Source organism: Bos taurus, chromosome 2 (genome assembly GCF_002263795.3).
Source record: "Bos taurus isolate L1 Dominette 01449 registration number 42190680 breed Hereford chromosome 2, ARS-UCD2.0, whole genome shotgun sequence".
NCBI lineage: Eukaryota > Metazoa > Chordata > Mammalia > Artiodactyla > Bovidae > Bos > Bos taurus.
Genome location: NC_037329.1, coordinates 61,969,579 through 61,984,260, shown reverse-complemented (window position 1 = coordinate 61,984,260; position 14,682 = coordinate 61,969,579). Strand labels below are relative to the sequence as shown.

At 37.4% G+C, this 14,682-nt stretch overlaps 1 protein-coding gene across 3 annotated transcripts in view; it reads right to left on the bottom strand.

The window, feature by feature from the left end:
• The window catches only part of ZRANB3 (zinc finger RANBP2-type containing 3), a 303,685-nt gene that overhangs the window by 120,075 nt on the left and 168,928 nt on the right, over positions 1-14,682 (bottom strand). For all 3 annotated transcript variants that reach the window (XM_002685411.7, XM_005202542.5, XM_059878566.1), the window contains one exon: positions 12,484-12,569. In XM_002685411.7, the coding sequence (XP_002685457.2) occupies positions 12,484-12,569 (86 nt within the window). The remainder of the gene's footprint in view (positions 1-12,483; positions 12,570-14,682) is intronic.

Genomic DNA, 14,682 nt, shown 5'->3' with positions numbered 1-14,682 from the left:
TGACATTCACAAAATAACTGAGTATTGAAATACTGATGAGGGTTTTAATATTATTAAGGGATTATTATTAATTTTAATCTTTTTATGCATAATACTATAATACTTTTTTTCTTAAAAAGAGTCCTTACTCTCTAGATATATTTATTAAAATATTTTATGGATAAAATCTGATATCTAGGCTTTGCTTCAAAATAACATGGGGTGGTAGAGGTAAGAGGGTCAGGAAGATCCCCTGGAGAAGGGAATGGCTACCCCCTGCAATATTCTTGCCTGGAGGATTCCATGGACAGAGGAACCTGGTGGGCTACAGTCCATGGGGTTACAAAGTTGGAAATGACTGAGTGACTAACACACTTTCACAGAGGTAAGTGAGAGTATAGCTTAACCAAGGCTGGCCATAAGTTGACAAAGGCTGATGCTCATTGGGTATGTGAAAAGTACACGGGGGACTCATTATTTTGTTCTCTCTACTTTTGTGTATACTGAATTTTTTCCATAATAAAACATTAAAAAGACCAGAAAATAAACTAAAAAAGAAAAGTATTCGAATACAGAAATGCAAAAGAAAACTCAAAAGACAGCTTTGCACCATGCCTAAAGAAAAACCAATCCAGATGGAGCAGAACAGAAGGCTATGGGAAGGAGGTCTCCAGGAAATAAGAAGGAAAAAAGGAAAAGATTATTTTATGTGCTTGTATGACCTTTTGGAAGTTGACAGATCTGTTAGAGTCTTTGAGTAAAAAAAAAAAAAAAAAAAAAAACCAAACCACTGATGGCAATATAAAAACCAAAAGATAGAATAAAAGAGAATAATTAAAGATAAAAAGTTGACCAAGAAAGGAACACTCAACTATTGGATTTACTAGAGAACAACATTAATTTAGTCTATTTATTCTATTTAGTCAACCATATAAACACGGATACTGAATTACCAAAAAAATTCAAATATAGGAAAGAGGACAGAAGAAAAGTGGTGACAAAAAGTGTTTCAACTTCTCTTTCACTTTTTAGTTTTGTGATTTGGACAAGTTCCTTAACCTTTCTAATTCTCAGTTTACTCCTCTGTAAAATGGACATATTATCATCAACCTTGTAGAATTGTTGAAAGAATTAAAGATAATATATCTAAAATACATGGCATAGTATCTTTTTTAAAAAATTATTTTGTTTATTTATTTTTAGCTGCATTGGATCTTCGTTGCTGTGCACAGACCTTCCCCAGTTGTGGGGGCAGGAGCTTCCCTTTGTTGCAGTGCATAGGCTTCTCACTGCAGTGGCTTCTCTTGTGTGCAGGCTCTAGGCATGAGAGCTCAGTAGCTGTGGCATTTGGGCTGTAAGGCATGCAGGCTTTAGGGTAAGCAGGCTTCAGTACTTGTGCACACAAGCTCAGTAGTTGCGGCCATGGGCCCCAGAGCACTCAAGCTTCAGTAGTTGCAGAACCAGGCTCTGTAGTTGTGGCTTCTGGGCTCTAGCACACAGGTTCAGTAGCTGTGGTACACTGGCTTAGCTGCTTTGCAGCCTGTGAAATTTTCCTGGACGAGAGACTGAAGCCATGTCTCCCATGTTGGCAAGCAGATTATTATCAACTGTGCCACCAGAGAACTCTGGCAGAGTATCTTATATATAAAATGTAATACCATGTAGCCAATAAAAATGATGTATTTTAGTTATTGATAAAGGATGACAATGTAAAATTGTACTCAATGAAAAAGCATATTACAGAAAAGTATGCATAATACGACCCTATCTATATAAAATTGCCTATCTATCCACCTGTCTCCCTACCCCCATGTATCTAATAGAAAGGCTATCTAGAGGGAAAGTTTAAAAATATTGATACATTAAGTACTGATTATCTCTGGACAGTGAGAGTTCAGTTGATTTGTTCTTATTTAAAAACACTTTTCTCTTTGTATTGTTAAAATAATTATAAACCATTTTCCCCAAAGTAATCAACTATCTTTATCTTTAAAGAATCTGCCTGCAATGCAGGAGACCCAGGTTCAATCCGTGGGTTAGGAAGATCCCCTGGACAAGGGAATGGCTACCCACTCCAGTATTCTTGCCTGGAGAACCCCACGGACAGAGGAGCCTGGCGGCCTATGGTCCATGAGGTTGCAAAGAGTCAGCACAATTGAATGACTAACTCTTTCTTTCATCTTTACAGCAGTAAAAATAAAGAAAATAAAACAACTGATAAAGACAATGGGATAAGTGTTACACTAAGTGAAGTAGCAGATGATAGCATCAAATGTAGGCTATGTTAAAATTTTTTTATATATAAATTTATTTAATTGGAGGTTAATTACTTTACAATATTGTATTGGTTCTGCCATACATCGAAATGAATCCGTCACAGGCATACATGTGTTCCCCATCCTGAACCCTCCTCCCTCCTCCCTCCCCATACCATCCCTCTGGGTCATCCCAGTGCACCAGTCCCAAGCATCCAGTATCGTGCATCGAACCTGGACTGGCGACTCGTTTCATATATGATATTATACATATTTCAATGCCATTCTCCCAAATCATCCCACCCTCACCCTCTCCCACAGAGTCCAAAAGACTATTCTATACATCTGTGTCTCTTTTGCTGTCTTGCATACAGGGTTATCATTACCATCTTCCTAAATTCCATATATATGCGTTAGTATACTGTATTGGTGTTTTTCTTTCTGGCTTACTTCACTCTATATAATAGGCTCCAGTTTCATCCACCTCATTAATTTAAAACTATATAAAAATTATTAGATATACAGATAGGGGTAGAATTACAGGAAAAAAGAAAACAATTTACCTGTTAGTATAGTTGGGATTATGCTATTTCTCCATTCCATTTTTATTGTATAGTGTTATATATTTTATTGTCATATACACATATATTGTTGTTGCATAGTCTCTAGGGTTAAAAGTGTTAGTTGCTCAGTAGTTTCTGACTCTTTGTGATCCCATGGACTGTAGCCTGACAGGATTATCTCTGTCCATGGAATTCTTCATGCAAGGATACTGTAGTGGGTTGCCATTCCTTTCTCCAGGGGAGCTTCCCGACCCAAGGATTGAACCCAGGTCTCCTGCACTGCAGGCAGATTCTTTACTGTCTGAGCCACCAGGGAAGCCCTGTTCAGTTGCTAAGTTGTGTCCAACTTTTTGTGACCTCATGGATTGCAGCAGGCCAGGCTTCCCTGTCTTTCACTATCTCCTGAAGTGTGCTCAAACTCATATTCATTGAGTCAGAGCTGCGATCCAACCATCTCACACTCTGTTGCTCCCTTCTCCTACTGCCCTCAATCCTTCCCAGCATAAGGGTCTTTTCTATGAGTTGGAACTTGCATCAGGTGGTCAAAGTATTGGAGCTTCAGAATCAGTCCTTCCAATGAATATTCAGGGTTGATTTCTTTTAGGATTGACTGTTTGATCCCCTTCCTGTCCAAAGAACTCTCAGGAGTCTTCTCCAGCACCACAATTCGAAAGCATCAATTCTTTGGCATTCAGCCTTCTTTATGGCCCAATTCTTACATCCATACATGACTACTGGGAAAACCATTTGTTGGTGTTATTCAGTAGCTTAGTTATGTCCGACTCTTTGGAAACCCATGAAGGGCAGCATGCCAGGCTGCCCAAACTCACGTTCATTGAGTTGGTGATGCATCCAACCATCTCATACTCTGTTGCCCTCCTCTCCTCCTGCCCTCAATCTTTCCCAGCATCAGGGTCTTTTCCAATGAGTTGGCTCTTTGCATTAGTTGGCCAGAGTATTGAAGGTTCAGCTTTACCATCAATCCATCCTTCCAATGAATATTCAGGACTGATTTCCTTTAGGATGGACTGGTTGGATCTACTTGCGGTCCAAGGGACTCTCAAGAGTCTTCTCCAACATCACAGTTCAAAAGCGTCAATTCTTTGATATCAGCCTTCTTTATGGTCCAGCTCTTGCATCTGTACATTATTACTGGAAAAAACCATAACTTTGACTATGAGGACCATCTTCGGCAGTGATGTCTCTGCTGTTTAATACACTGTCTAGCTCTGTCATAACTTTCCTTTGAAGGATCAAACTTCTTTTAATTTTGTAGCAGCAGTCACTATCCACAGTGATTTTGGAGTCCAAGAAAATAAAATCTTCCACTGTGTCCACTTTTTCCCCATCTATTTGTCACGTAGTTATGGAATCACATACCATGATCTTAGTTTTCTGAATGTTGAATTTTAAGCCAGCTTTTTCACACTCCTCTTTCACCCTCATCAAGAGGCTCGTTAGTTCCTCTTGGCTTTCTGCCATTAGAGTGGTATCGTCTGCATCTCTGAGGTTGTTGATATTTCTCCTGGCAATCTTGATTCCAGCTTGTGATTCACCCAGCCTGGCATTTTGCATGATATAGTCTGAATAGAAGTTAAATAAGTAGGGTGACAATATACAGCCTTGACATACTCCTTTCCCAATCTGGAACTAGTTCATTGTTCCATGTCCAGTTTTAACTGTTGTTTCTTGACCTGCATACAGGTTTCTCAGGAGACAGGTAAGGTAGTCAGGTGTTCCCATTTCTTTAAAAATTTTCCACAGCTTGTTGTGATCCACACAATGAAAGGCTTTAGCGTAGTCAATGAAGCAGAAGTAAATATACATATGCCTATTTTACAAGTTCTTGTATTAAGCCAACACCTACCTCCCCATTAAGTTTCATTCCTTGATAATAGTTTACTCTCTGAGGCCACAAAGCAAAAGTCTAATTCCTTTAAAACATGACAGATCTTTAAATATTTAAAGACTTGTTCCCTCTAGGTCTTTCTTTTTCAAATTTCTATAAGCTTCGTAAGTTCAAGCACTATGTCTTACTCATCTTTGTATTGCCAGCAGCTCTGAAATAATGCCTTAAATATACCAGGCAATCAATATTAGGCACTTGTAGAGATGAATATGAAATGCCCTCAGTATTCTGGTAACATTTTTCCAGATATGTTTTCATTTGTTAACATGCTTCTTAAAATATGACTTTTAGTTTTCTTTTATTTCCTTGTATTCCTTGTCTCTGGTGACCTTCTAAAATCCACTCCAATCATTCCACTCCTGTGGCTATAACCAATCCTGAAAAATAGCCCTACCTGGGAAATTCAGACCTTCCACTCTCCAGTACTCCCGTCCTTCTAGCCCACTTGTTCACTCACACCCAATGTAGCCTATCTCACCAGTGCCTCTCAGTCAACTTTAACCATGTCCACAATATACTTCCTCACCTTGCTTTCATTTCTGAGTCTATACATTACTTTTGTTTTTAACAATATAGCATAATTTCCTTTGGCCGACAGTCCATGCATTGCAAGCTAGTATAAAAACTACCTTGGATGGCTCCAAGACTTTTCCAAGTCTCTACCCACAATGCTGGGAAGCCATACCTTACAGAAGACTGGTTCCATTACAAATCTAGAATTGCTGAGCTCAAATGGTTCCCCAGTGCCACACTGATTCTACCATGCTAATCTCATTATCTCATTCCCCCATTCACCAAAATCTCACACCATGTCAACATTCATCAAATTTTTAATCCCCAATTTTACCATTTCTCTGAACATATAACTGTCACTCCACTTTCCTAGAAAAAATAAAAGTATACAAACTTCCTCAACTTCTTGCCAACCAGAAACCATGGATATTCTCAATAATAAAGCCACTAAAAAAAAAAAAAAAAAAAGCTAAAGGTATCTACATATACAAAGAAAGGACAAATGAGTACAAAACAATGTGTATGTCTGTAACAACCAGTGAAAAATAAAAATTTGTTTGAAAAAGCATACAATTTCTGTGGAAAGACTAAAAACCTGTACACAGTTGCCTAAAGTGAAGGAAACTGCAGTGAAAGGGAGATTTTTTCCAAGTATACACGCTTCTGTAGGTTTAGAATTCTGAATCATACGAAAACTGTCTTAAAAAAACTGTCTTAAAAATAAAAAATAACAAATAAAACTTGTGAACATAATCATGCATGTCCTTTCATGCTTTAAAGTCCCTAATGCAGTGCCTGGGGTGCGGGGTAGGGATGGGAAATTACTCCTTAATGAGCACAGAGTTTCAGTGCCCATTAAAGTTGTACAGATGGATGGTGGTGATAGCTGCACAGCAACATTAGTAAGTGTGAATGTACTTATTATCACTGAACTGTAAACTTTAAAAGGGTGAAAGTGAGAGATTTCCTCAAGCATATTTTACTGTAATTTAAAAAAAAACCCACAATAACTAAAAAACAACACAAAACACCCTCCAATGCCTTCTTACTGCTATTATGATGAAGAACAAGACTGTATAATGATGACCCCTTGCCTAATTCCATCTTGTCTTGAGATCCTCTCAAGAGGATCAATTAGCTCAAGAATATTCAGCTGAACTGAACTGCTTTTAGTTCCTCAAAAGCATAGCCGTCTCTCTTGCTCTGGGCCTTACCATAGAAAATTCCTCTTCCTGGAATGTAGATGAGTATCACTTACTCACAGGATGCCTCTTCAGTCCTTTCTGACTTGCTTAGTTCATTTCCTTTACTTCCCTTTTATGATGCTCAATACAACTAAAATTATCTGGTTAGTGTTTGACTAGAAAATTCAATGAAGGCTGGGATAACTTGGGTTTCATTCTCTAATGCAGGGTTCCCCAACCTCCAGGATCTAATGCCTGATGATCTGAGATGGAGCTGATATAATAATAATAGAAATAAAGTGCACAATAAATGTAATGCATTTGAATCATCCTGAAACCATTCTGCTCTTCCTCCTTCCCCCAGGTCTGTGGGAAAACTCTCTTCCATGAAACCGATTCCTGATGCCAAAAATGTTGGGGACTGCTGCTCTAATGCACACTTGATACCTAGCATATAGCATCACAATAACAGGTACCCTATAAATATTTTTTGAATGAATGGATTAATTCAAAATTTAACCATACTCCAGCTGTGGTCTAATCAATGAGCAGAGTAGAACCATCCTATATACTGGATGTTATTCTGATTAGTGTGCCCTAACATTACTTTATTTTTATCAGTTATGATAGACACTTGACTTTCATTTAGCCTAGGGTTATTCAAAACCAGAAGTCTTTGTAAACTGAACTACTGATAATAGGTGAGGATTTCTCAAATGCTTTCATACAAAGCAGACATTCTAAGCACAAGTGCAGAATTTATCCTATTAGTTTTTAGCTACTTATTTTTCAAACTTATCTCTGCCATCCCGTATATTAAGTATTTTTCTCAGATTTGAGCTATTCGCAAGTGGAACAGACCTGATCTCTATGTAGCCACGGCTGAGAATATTGAGTTCAACGCTGCTGAGGACAAAGTACAGTGCATTTCCTCATAAGACATTTACTGATGCTGACATGACCTACTAATTAACACTTTTGTAGAAACGACCATGCTGCTGCTAAGCTGCTAAGGCGCTTCAGTCGTGTCCGACTCTGTGCGACCCCATAGACAACAGCCCACCCGCTCCCCGTCCCTGGGATTTTCCAGGCAAGAACACTGGACTGGGTTGCCATTTCCTTCTCCAATGCATGAAAGTGAAAAGTGAAAGTGAAGTCGCTCAGTCGTGTCCAACTCTTAGCACCCCCATGGACTACAGCCCACCAGGCTCCTCCATTCATGGGATTTTCCAGGCAAGAGTACATGAGTGGGTGTAGAATGACCATGCTGCTGCTGCTGCTAAGTCGCTTCAGTCATGTCTGACTCTGTGCGACCCCACAGAGGGCAGCCCTCGAGGCTCCCCCGTCCCCGGGATTCTCCAGGCAAGAACACTGGAGTGGGTTGCCATTTCCTTCTCCAATGTGAAGGAATGACCATACATATACCTTTAATGTGTACTAATCCCTCAGCATTTTTCCTGTCATAAAAATTTAGACAACTGATATATGGCAAAACCAATACAATATTTTAAAGTAAAAAAATTAAAAAAAAAATTTAGACAACTATTTCTTCTGAGAAGTGGAATGGGCACAAAATACGAGCTAGAAAGAAAGTTCATAAAATTTGATAAATTACTATAAAGATATTCTTAACCTTCAACCATGACATCAGGGAGGTGACTGCTGCTAACAGGATGCATGGTTGGACTATCTTGTGCCTTTTTTTCTTTATAAAAGAACATTTATTAAAGTTACCCTTGCCTAAGTCTTTCTTCGGAGAAGGCAACGGCACCCCACTCCAGTACTCTTGCCTGGAAAATCCCATGGATGGAGGAGCCTGGAAGGCTGCAGTCCATGGGGTGGCTAGGAATCGGACACGACTGAGCGACACTTCACTTTCACTTTCCACTTTCATACACTGGAGAAGGAAATGGCAACCCACTCCAGCGTTCTTGCCTGGAGAATCCCAGGGACAGAGGAGCCTGGTGGGCTGCCGTCTATGGGGTCACACAGAGTCGGACACGACTGACGTGACTTCGCAGCAGCAGCAGCAAGTCTTTCTTACTGCCAGGAAAAGTGAAAAATAATGTAAGAGGAAGTCACACAGACGGCAAGCCATTTAACCTCACCAGGTATCTATAAGATGACAGAGGGGGACCACTTGATCATGAAGTCTTTCTAGCTCTAATGCGCTCCTGGTTGAAAATTCAATGTGCTGTCTTCTTCAAATCATATTTGAATTTATAGCTTCCTCTAAATATAACCCAGTGGTGTGAATGATGTAAGGAATCTTGAAAATGAGATGCTCTGATTCAGTAATACTTTCTCTGTACCTTTCAAAGCAAGCCAGCTAAGTAGTTACCTATACCTAGACTCTTGTCTCAAAATCACTTCACATAAGTATTATAACTGTTTGCCATCCTTTATGTATTTAATATGCTTTACAAAGGCAAAGTTCTGTTTTACCTCAAGCTTCATTTAACTTTATTTTAATATAGTCATGACATTTCAAATATAAAATAAGGGTTTAGAACTGAATAACTCACCATAATTTGGTTTCTGCAGAATTATAGTGTGAAAATGACAACTTCATAGATTCAGAACATTACAGGAAAAAAAAAATTAACGTTCTACAAACTAACTTAAAATTCCAGGAAATGCCTTGATCTGAAACAGAGTCTATGGAAACAGTGCTTCCAAGGTAAAGAAGTAAAGGAATAACTTGAAACTTATGAAATGGAATCTGAAAGAAAATGCCTTAAGAGGCATGATAACAGTCTTGAAATGACTTTCTCTAGTAAACATGAAGGGCTTCCCAGGTGGCACAGTGGTAAAGTATCTGCCTGCCAATTCAGGAGACACAAGAGATTTCGGTTCGATCCCTGTGTTGGGAAGATCTCCTAGAGAAGGAAATAGCAACTGACTCCAGTACTCTTGCCTAGAAAATTCCAGGGACAGAGGAGCCTGGCAGGGTAGAGTCCATGGATTGAAAGAGTCACAACACCACTGAGTGACTGAGCATACACACACAGTAAACAGGAAATAGAACACAATCTCCCCAGTCAAGCATTGCATACAGATAAACTTTTCTTTCAAATAGTGTCTACATTCAAAAGCAAGAAAAGGACAGGCTTCCACTTCAAACACTTATATTTTCACGTGGTAAGTCCTAATCAGAAAAGAAATGTATTCTGACCACTTAGGTTTTCCTAGTCCCCAAAAGGCAAATGTATTAATGTGTTAATGTGTTTGTTTTATGTAGGCAAATTTTTGGCATTTATAATCTGCAAGAACCATGATTAAGGACTCCCTAACAATATCCAGTATTGCATCTATTTGGTATTATATTTTAAAACTGTTTATTATCTGTATACAACTTTGTTTTTCTTTTTTTTTTTTAATTTTATTTTATTTTTAAACTTTACAATATTGTATTGGTTCTGCCATACATTGAAATGAATCCGCCACAGGCATACATGTGTTCCCCATCCTGAACCCTCCTCCCTCCTCCCTCCCCATACCCTCCCTCTGGGTCTTCCCAGTGCACCAGTCCCAAGCATCCAGTATCGAGCATCGAACCTGGACTGGCAACTCGTTTCATATATGATATTATACATATTTCAATGCCATTCTCCCAAATCATCCCACCCTCTCCCTCTCCCACAGAGTCCAAAAGACTGTTCTATACATCAGTGTCTCTTTTGCTGTCTCGTATACAGGGTTATTGTTACCATCTTTCTAAATTCCATATATATGCGTTAGTACACTGTATTGGTGTTTTTCTTTCTGGCTTACTTCACTCTGTATAATAGGCTCCAGTTTCATCCACCTCATTAGAACTGATTCAAATATATTCTTTTTAATGGCTGAGTAATACTCCATTGTGTATATGTACCACAGCTTTCTTATCCATTCATCTGCTGATGGGCATCTAGGTTGCTTCCATGTCCTGGCTATTACAAACAGTGCTGCGATGAACATTGGGGTACACGTGTCTCTTTCTTTTCTGGTTTCCTCAGTGTGTATGCCCAGCAGCGGGATTGCTGGATCATAAGGCAGTTCTATTTCCAGCTTTTGTGCTAGAATACCTTAATGAAATCTCTCTGGTTTTGAACATTTTTCAGCTCATTATCTCAGGTCTTCTAAATAATGGTATCAGCAGCAAATAATGATAATTTTGCCTTTTTATTTCTGAATTTTACCTCCTGCTTTTCTTTTGAGTAGTTAAACGAATATCCCCAGAATAAAGGTAAAGTGCAAAGACAATTAACCCCTCGCCTTGGTATTAGTGTTTCATGTGATGGTTGCTTTAGACTTAAAACACACACACACATATACACATAAAATATGTATTTACATTTATATAAATGACATACATGAAATGAATAACTTATATTCAAAACTTTAATCGAAGATAAATGCTGAACTTCATCAAATTATACCTCAACATAAATGGAGGAAATGAAATGAAGCTTTTCCTTTTCATTATTAACATGGCTAATTATATTAACAAATTTCCTAATATTAAACAATGACTGCATTCCTGATATAAATTCCATTTCCATATGGTTAATGTATTAGGCTTTTTAATGAGTTTATGGTTTATATTAATACTGAATATTTCTCCATGTATAGTCTTAATCCGAGCTTTCACTGTCAAGGGCCCAGTTTCTATCCTTGATCAGGATTAGGGAACTAATCCTGCTACTGTGTGGCACTAGAATGGAATGGAATGGATCAGAACATCTCAACTGCATGGGGTTATCTCAGGGAACTGTAGAAAGGAAAAAATAAAATACACATACACACACATATATACTGAGAAAAAAGGTGGGATTCATATCAAATATCAGGAGCTGACTTCCACTATATATAAAGATTTCCAGTATATTATTAAGGTAAAAGAGCCAATAAACTTAGTGGAATGAAGGGCAAAGAATACAGACAACTGACAGGAAAAAAGTATAAATGACTCTACAAGTATGAAAAAATGTTAAGCTGCATTTAATAACATAAGAAGACTGATGTGCATTAAAACTGCTATCAGATCACATTGGCATGAGAAATAATTTCTCTTTGAATATGTTAGTAAGGTGTGAGGAAAGAGATAATCATGCTGCTGGTAGGAATATAAATTGGTATAAATTTTGAGAAGCATAATTTGCAAATGCTTAAAAAATATAAAAATGCAAATGCCCTTTGTATGAGCAATTCCATTTATAATAAATTTATGTTACAGACTTATTCCCATGTACTGAATATATAACACGGAACACTAAAATACCTAGTAATTATTGAGTGCTCACTATGTGCCAGTCACTATTCAAGACTTCATAATATAAGCTCATTTAAGTCACATAATAACTCAAAGGAGGGAATAATTATTCTCTTTTTTGAGCTGAAGAAATTGAGGGATAGAGAGGTAAAGTTACTTTCTTAAATGAAATACCTGGTAGGTATTGAATGTGAAAATAAAACACAGGTAGTCTAATTCTAATTTGCATGCTCTTTGCCACTATAATACATAGTAGACTGCATAAATAAATTACAGTGCATCCAAGCACTGAAATACACAGCAACATTTTAAAAGAATAGCAAAGCTTTTCTAGTAGCTGATATTCAAAGATCTCTAATATACAGTAGGTAAAGACAGCAAAGTGCAGAACAATGTGTACAGCATAATACTATACATGTAGAAATAAAATAATATTATACATACATAACCATATGTGTTTTTCATGCATAGAGTACCTATAGAAAAATACATAAGAAATTGCCAACACTGGTTACCTGGGAAGGGAAATGGTTAACTGGAAGACATAAGCAAAATGGCCACTTACTTATCATTTCTGAACAATGTGCACATCCATCTGGTCGATACAAATAAATAATTTTAAAAATGAAAGGTAAAAAAGAAAGAAAGAAAAACTTCCATTATCTACTCCTTTTTTTCATTCTATATATGGGTCATTCACCCAAGATTTTACTTCAAATTATTCCATAGCTACCATGACTTTATAAAACCCTGGAAAAAAAAATTTAAGAGAGCTTAATGTTCACGGTAAATAGGATTAAAACTTACAGAAAAGAGTTTTTCGTACCTGACATGTGCATTACAGTATCTTTTGGCATACTCAGTCCATGTTCCAAATTTTTGTGGAAAGAGAGCTTCAATCTGCATGAAAAGCTGTAACAATATAGGTATTCTCAATATGCTGTAATATTTTCAAGTTAATTGCTGTTATTTTAAGTCCAGTTAATGAAATAGTAAAAACAAAAATGCACCTCTTTTTCCTCAAGGCTCTTCCTTCCCCTCTACCTACCCATCCTGCCATCCTATTTTTCAGAACTAACTCCTATCTCTTTCTTCAATATATATTTATATGTTTTGTATGCCTATATATGCACCTTTATATATTCTCTTTTATTTACATGATCATATAACATACACAATTAGAATTTTTCCACCAAGCCTATTTTAGACATCATTAAAGTACATATACATCCATCAATCACCTATCCATCCATCCATCTCCCATCTGCATTTCTAATAGATGGGTTTATACAGTACATTTTTAGAAATTATGGCATGTTTTTAAAATTTTGATAGATGTTACCATGCTGCATTATAAAAGGATGATACCAATTTATACTCCCATCAATAGAATCATAAAATCTTTTAATTTTTATAACTTAAATAGGCTGTATACAGCATTTCACTGTTAATAAGCGTTTTAAAAAATGACTGTTTTATTGAGATATAAATTCATATACCACTTTTACTGTTCATTTTTAAAGTGTATATTTCAGTGGCTTTTAGTATATTCAAAATGTGCCTTGATCACCACTATCTAATTCTGGAACATTTTTATCACTCTGAAAATAAAATCTATACCCATTACTAGTCATTTTTTGTTTCCACTCTCTCCCAAACTTGGCAACCACTATTATATTTCCATCGCCTAGAATTTGCCTATTTAGGACATTTCATATAAATAGAATCCTAAAGTATGTAGTCTTTGTGTCTGGCTTTCCCTTAGCATAATGTCTTCAAGGTTCACCCATTTTGTAGAGTATGCTGCAACTGCTGCTCCTAAGTCACTTCAGTTGTGTCCGACTCTGTGTGACCCCATAGACGGCAGCCCACCAGGCTCCCCCGTCCCTGGGATTCTCCAGGCAAGAACACTGGAGTGGGTTGCCATTTCCTTCTCCAATGCAGGAAAGGGAAAAGTGAAAGTGAAGTCGCTCAGTCGTGTCCGACTCTCAGTGACCCCATGGACTGCAGCCCACCAGGCTCCTCCGTCCATGGGATTGTCCAGGCAAGAGTACTGGAGTGGGGTGCCACTGCCTTCTCCCTTTGTAGAGTATATTAGTATTTTACTCCTTTTTACAGCTGTATTTTGTTTATCCATTCAGCAGTTATAGACACTGGCTTTTTTCTACTTTTTGGATTTCATTATGATCAGCTATATATTCAGTTCTCTTGGGTATATACCTAGTAATGGGATTGCTAGGTACTATAGTAATTTGATTTTCAATTTATTAAGGAACTGCCGAAATGTTTTCCAAAGTGGCTTTGTTGCTTTGAAAATCGTGAAAGTGTTAGTCTCTCAGTTGTGTTCGACTCTTTGTGATCCCAGGGACTGTAGCCCATTAGGCTCATCTGTCCATGGCATTCTCCAAGCAAGAATACTGGAGTGGGTAGCCATTCCCTTCTCCAGGAGATCTTCCTGATACAGGTATTGGATCCGGGTCTCTTGCATTGCAGGCAGGCTAAGCCATCTTACCATCTAAGCATCCAGGAAAGCCTTTACATCCTTTTTATATGACAACATACTCCTAAGTAACAAATTGTCCAAAGAAGAAGAAACAAGGGAAATTAGAAATTAGACAAGACTTTGGAATAAATGAAGTTGAGACAATAACATACCAAAATTCAGATCCAATGAAAGCAGTGCTTAGAGTAAAATTATATCTGTATATGTTTATTATTAAAAAAGAAGAAAGTTCTCAAATTAATCATCTAACCTTTAACATTAAGACACTGGAAAAGAAGAGAAAACTATACCCAAAACAAACAGGAGGTATAATATAATTAAGACTAGAATGGAAATAAAATAAAGAAGGGAAAATACAGAAATAAATCAACAAAGCAAAAGGTTCTTAAAGAGATCAACAAAATTGACAAAATTTTAGCTATAACTGAGAAAAACAAGATGACTCAAATTACTAAAATTAAGAATGAAAGAGGGGACACTACTCTTAGCCGCACAGAAATAACGAAATATTAAAAGAGAGTT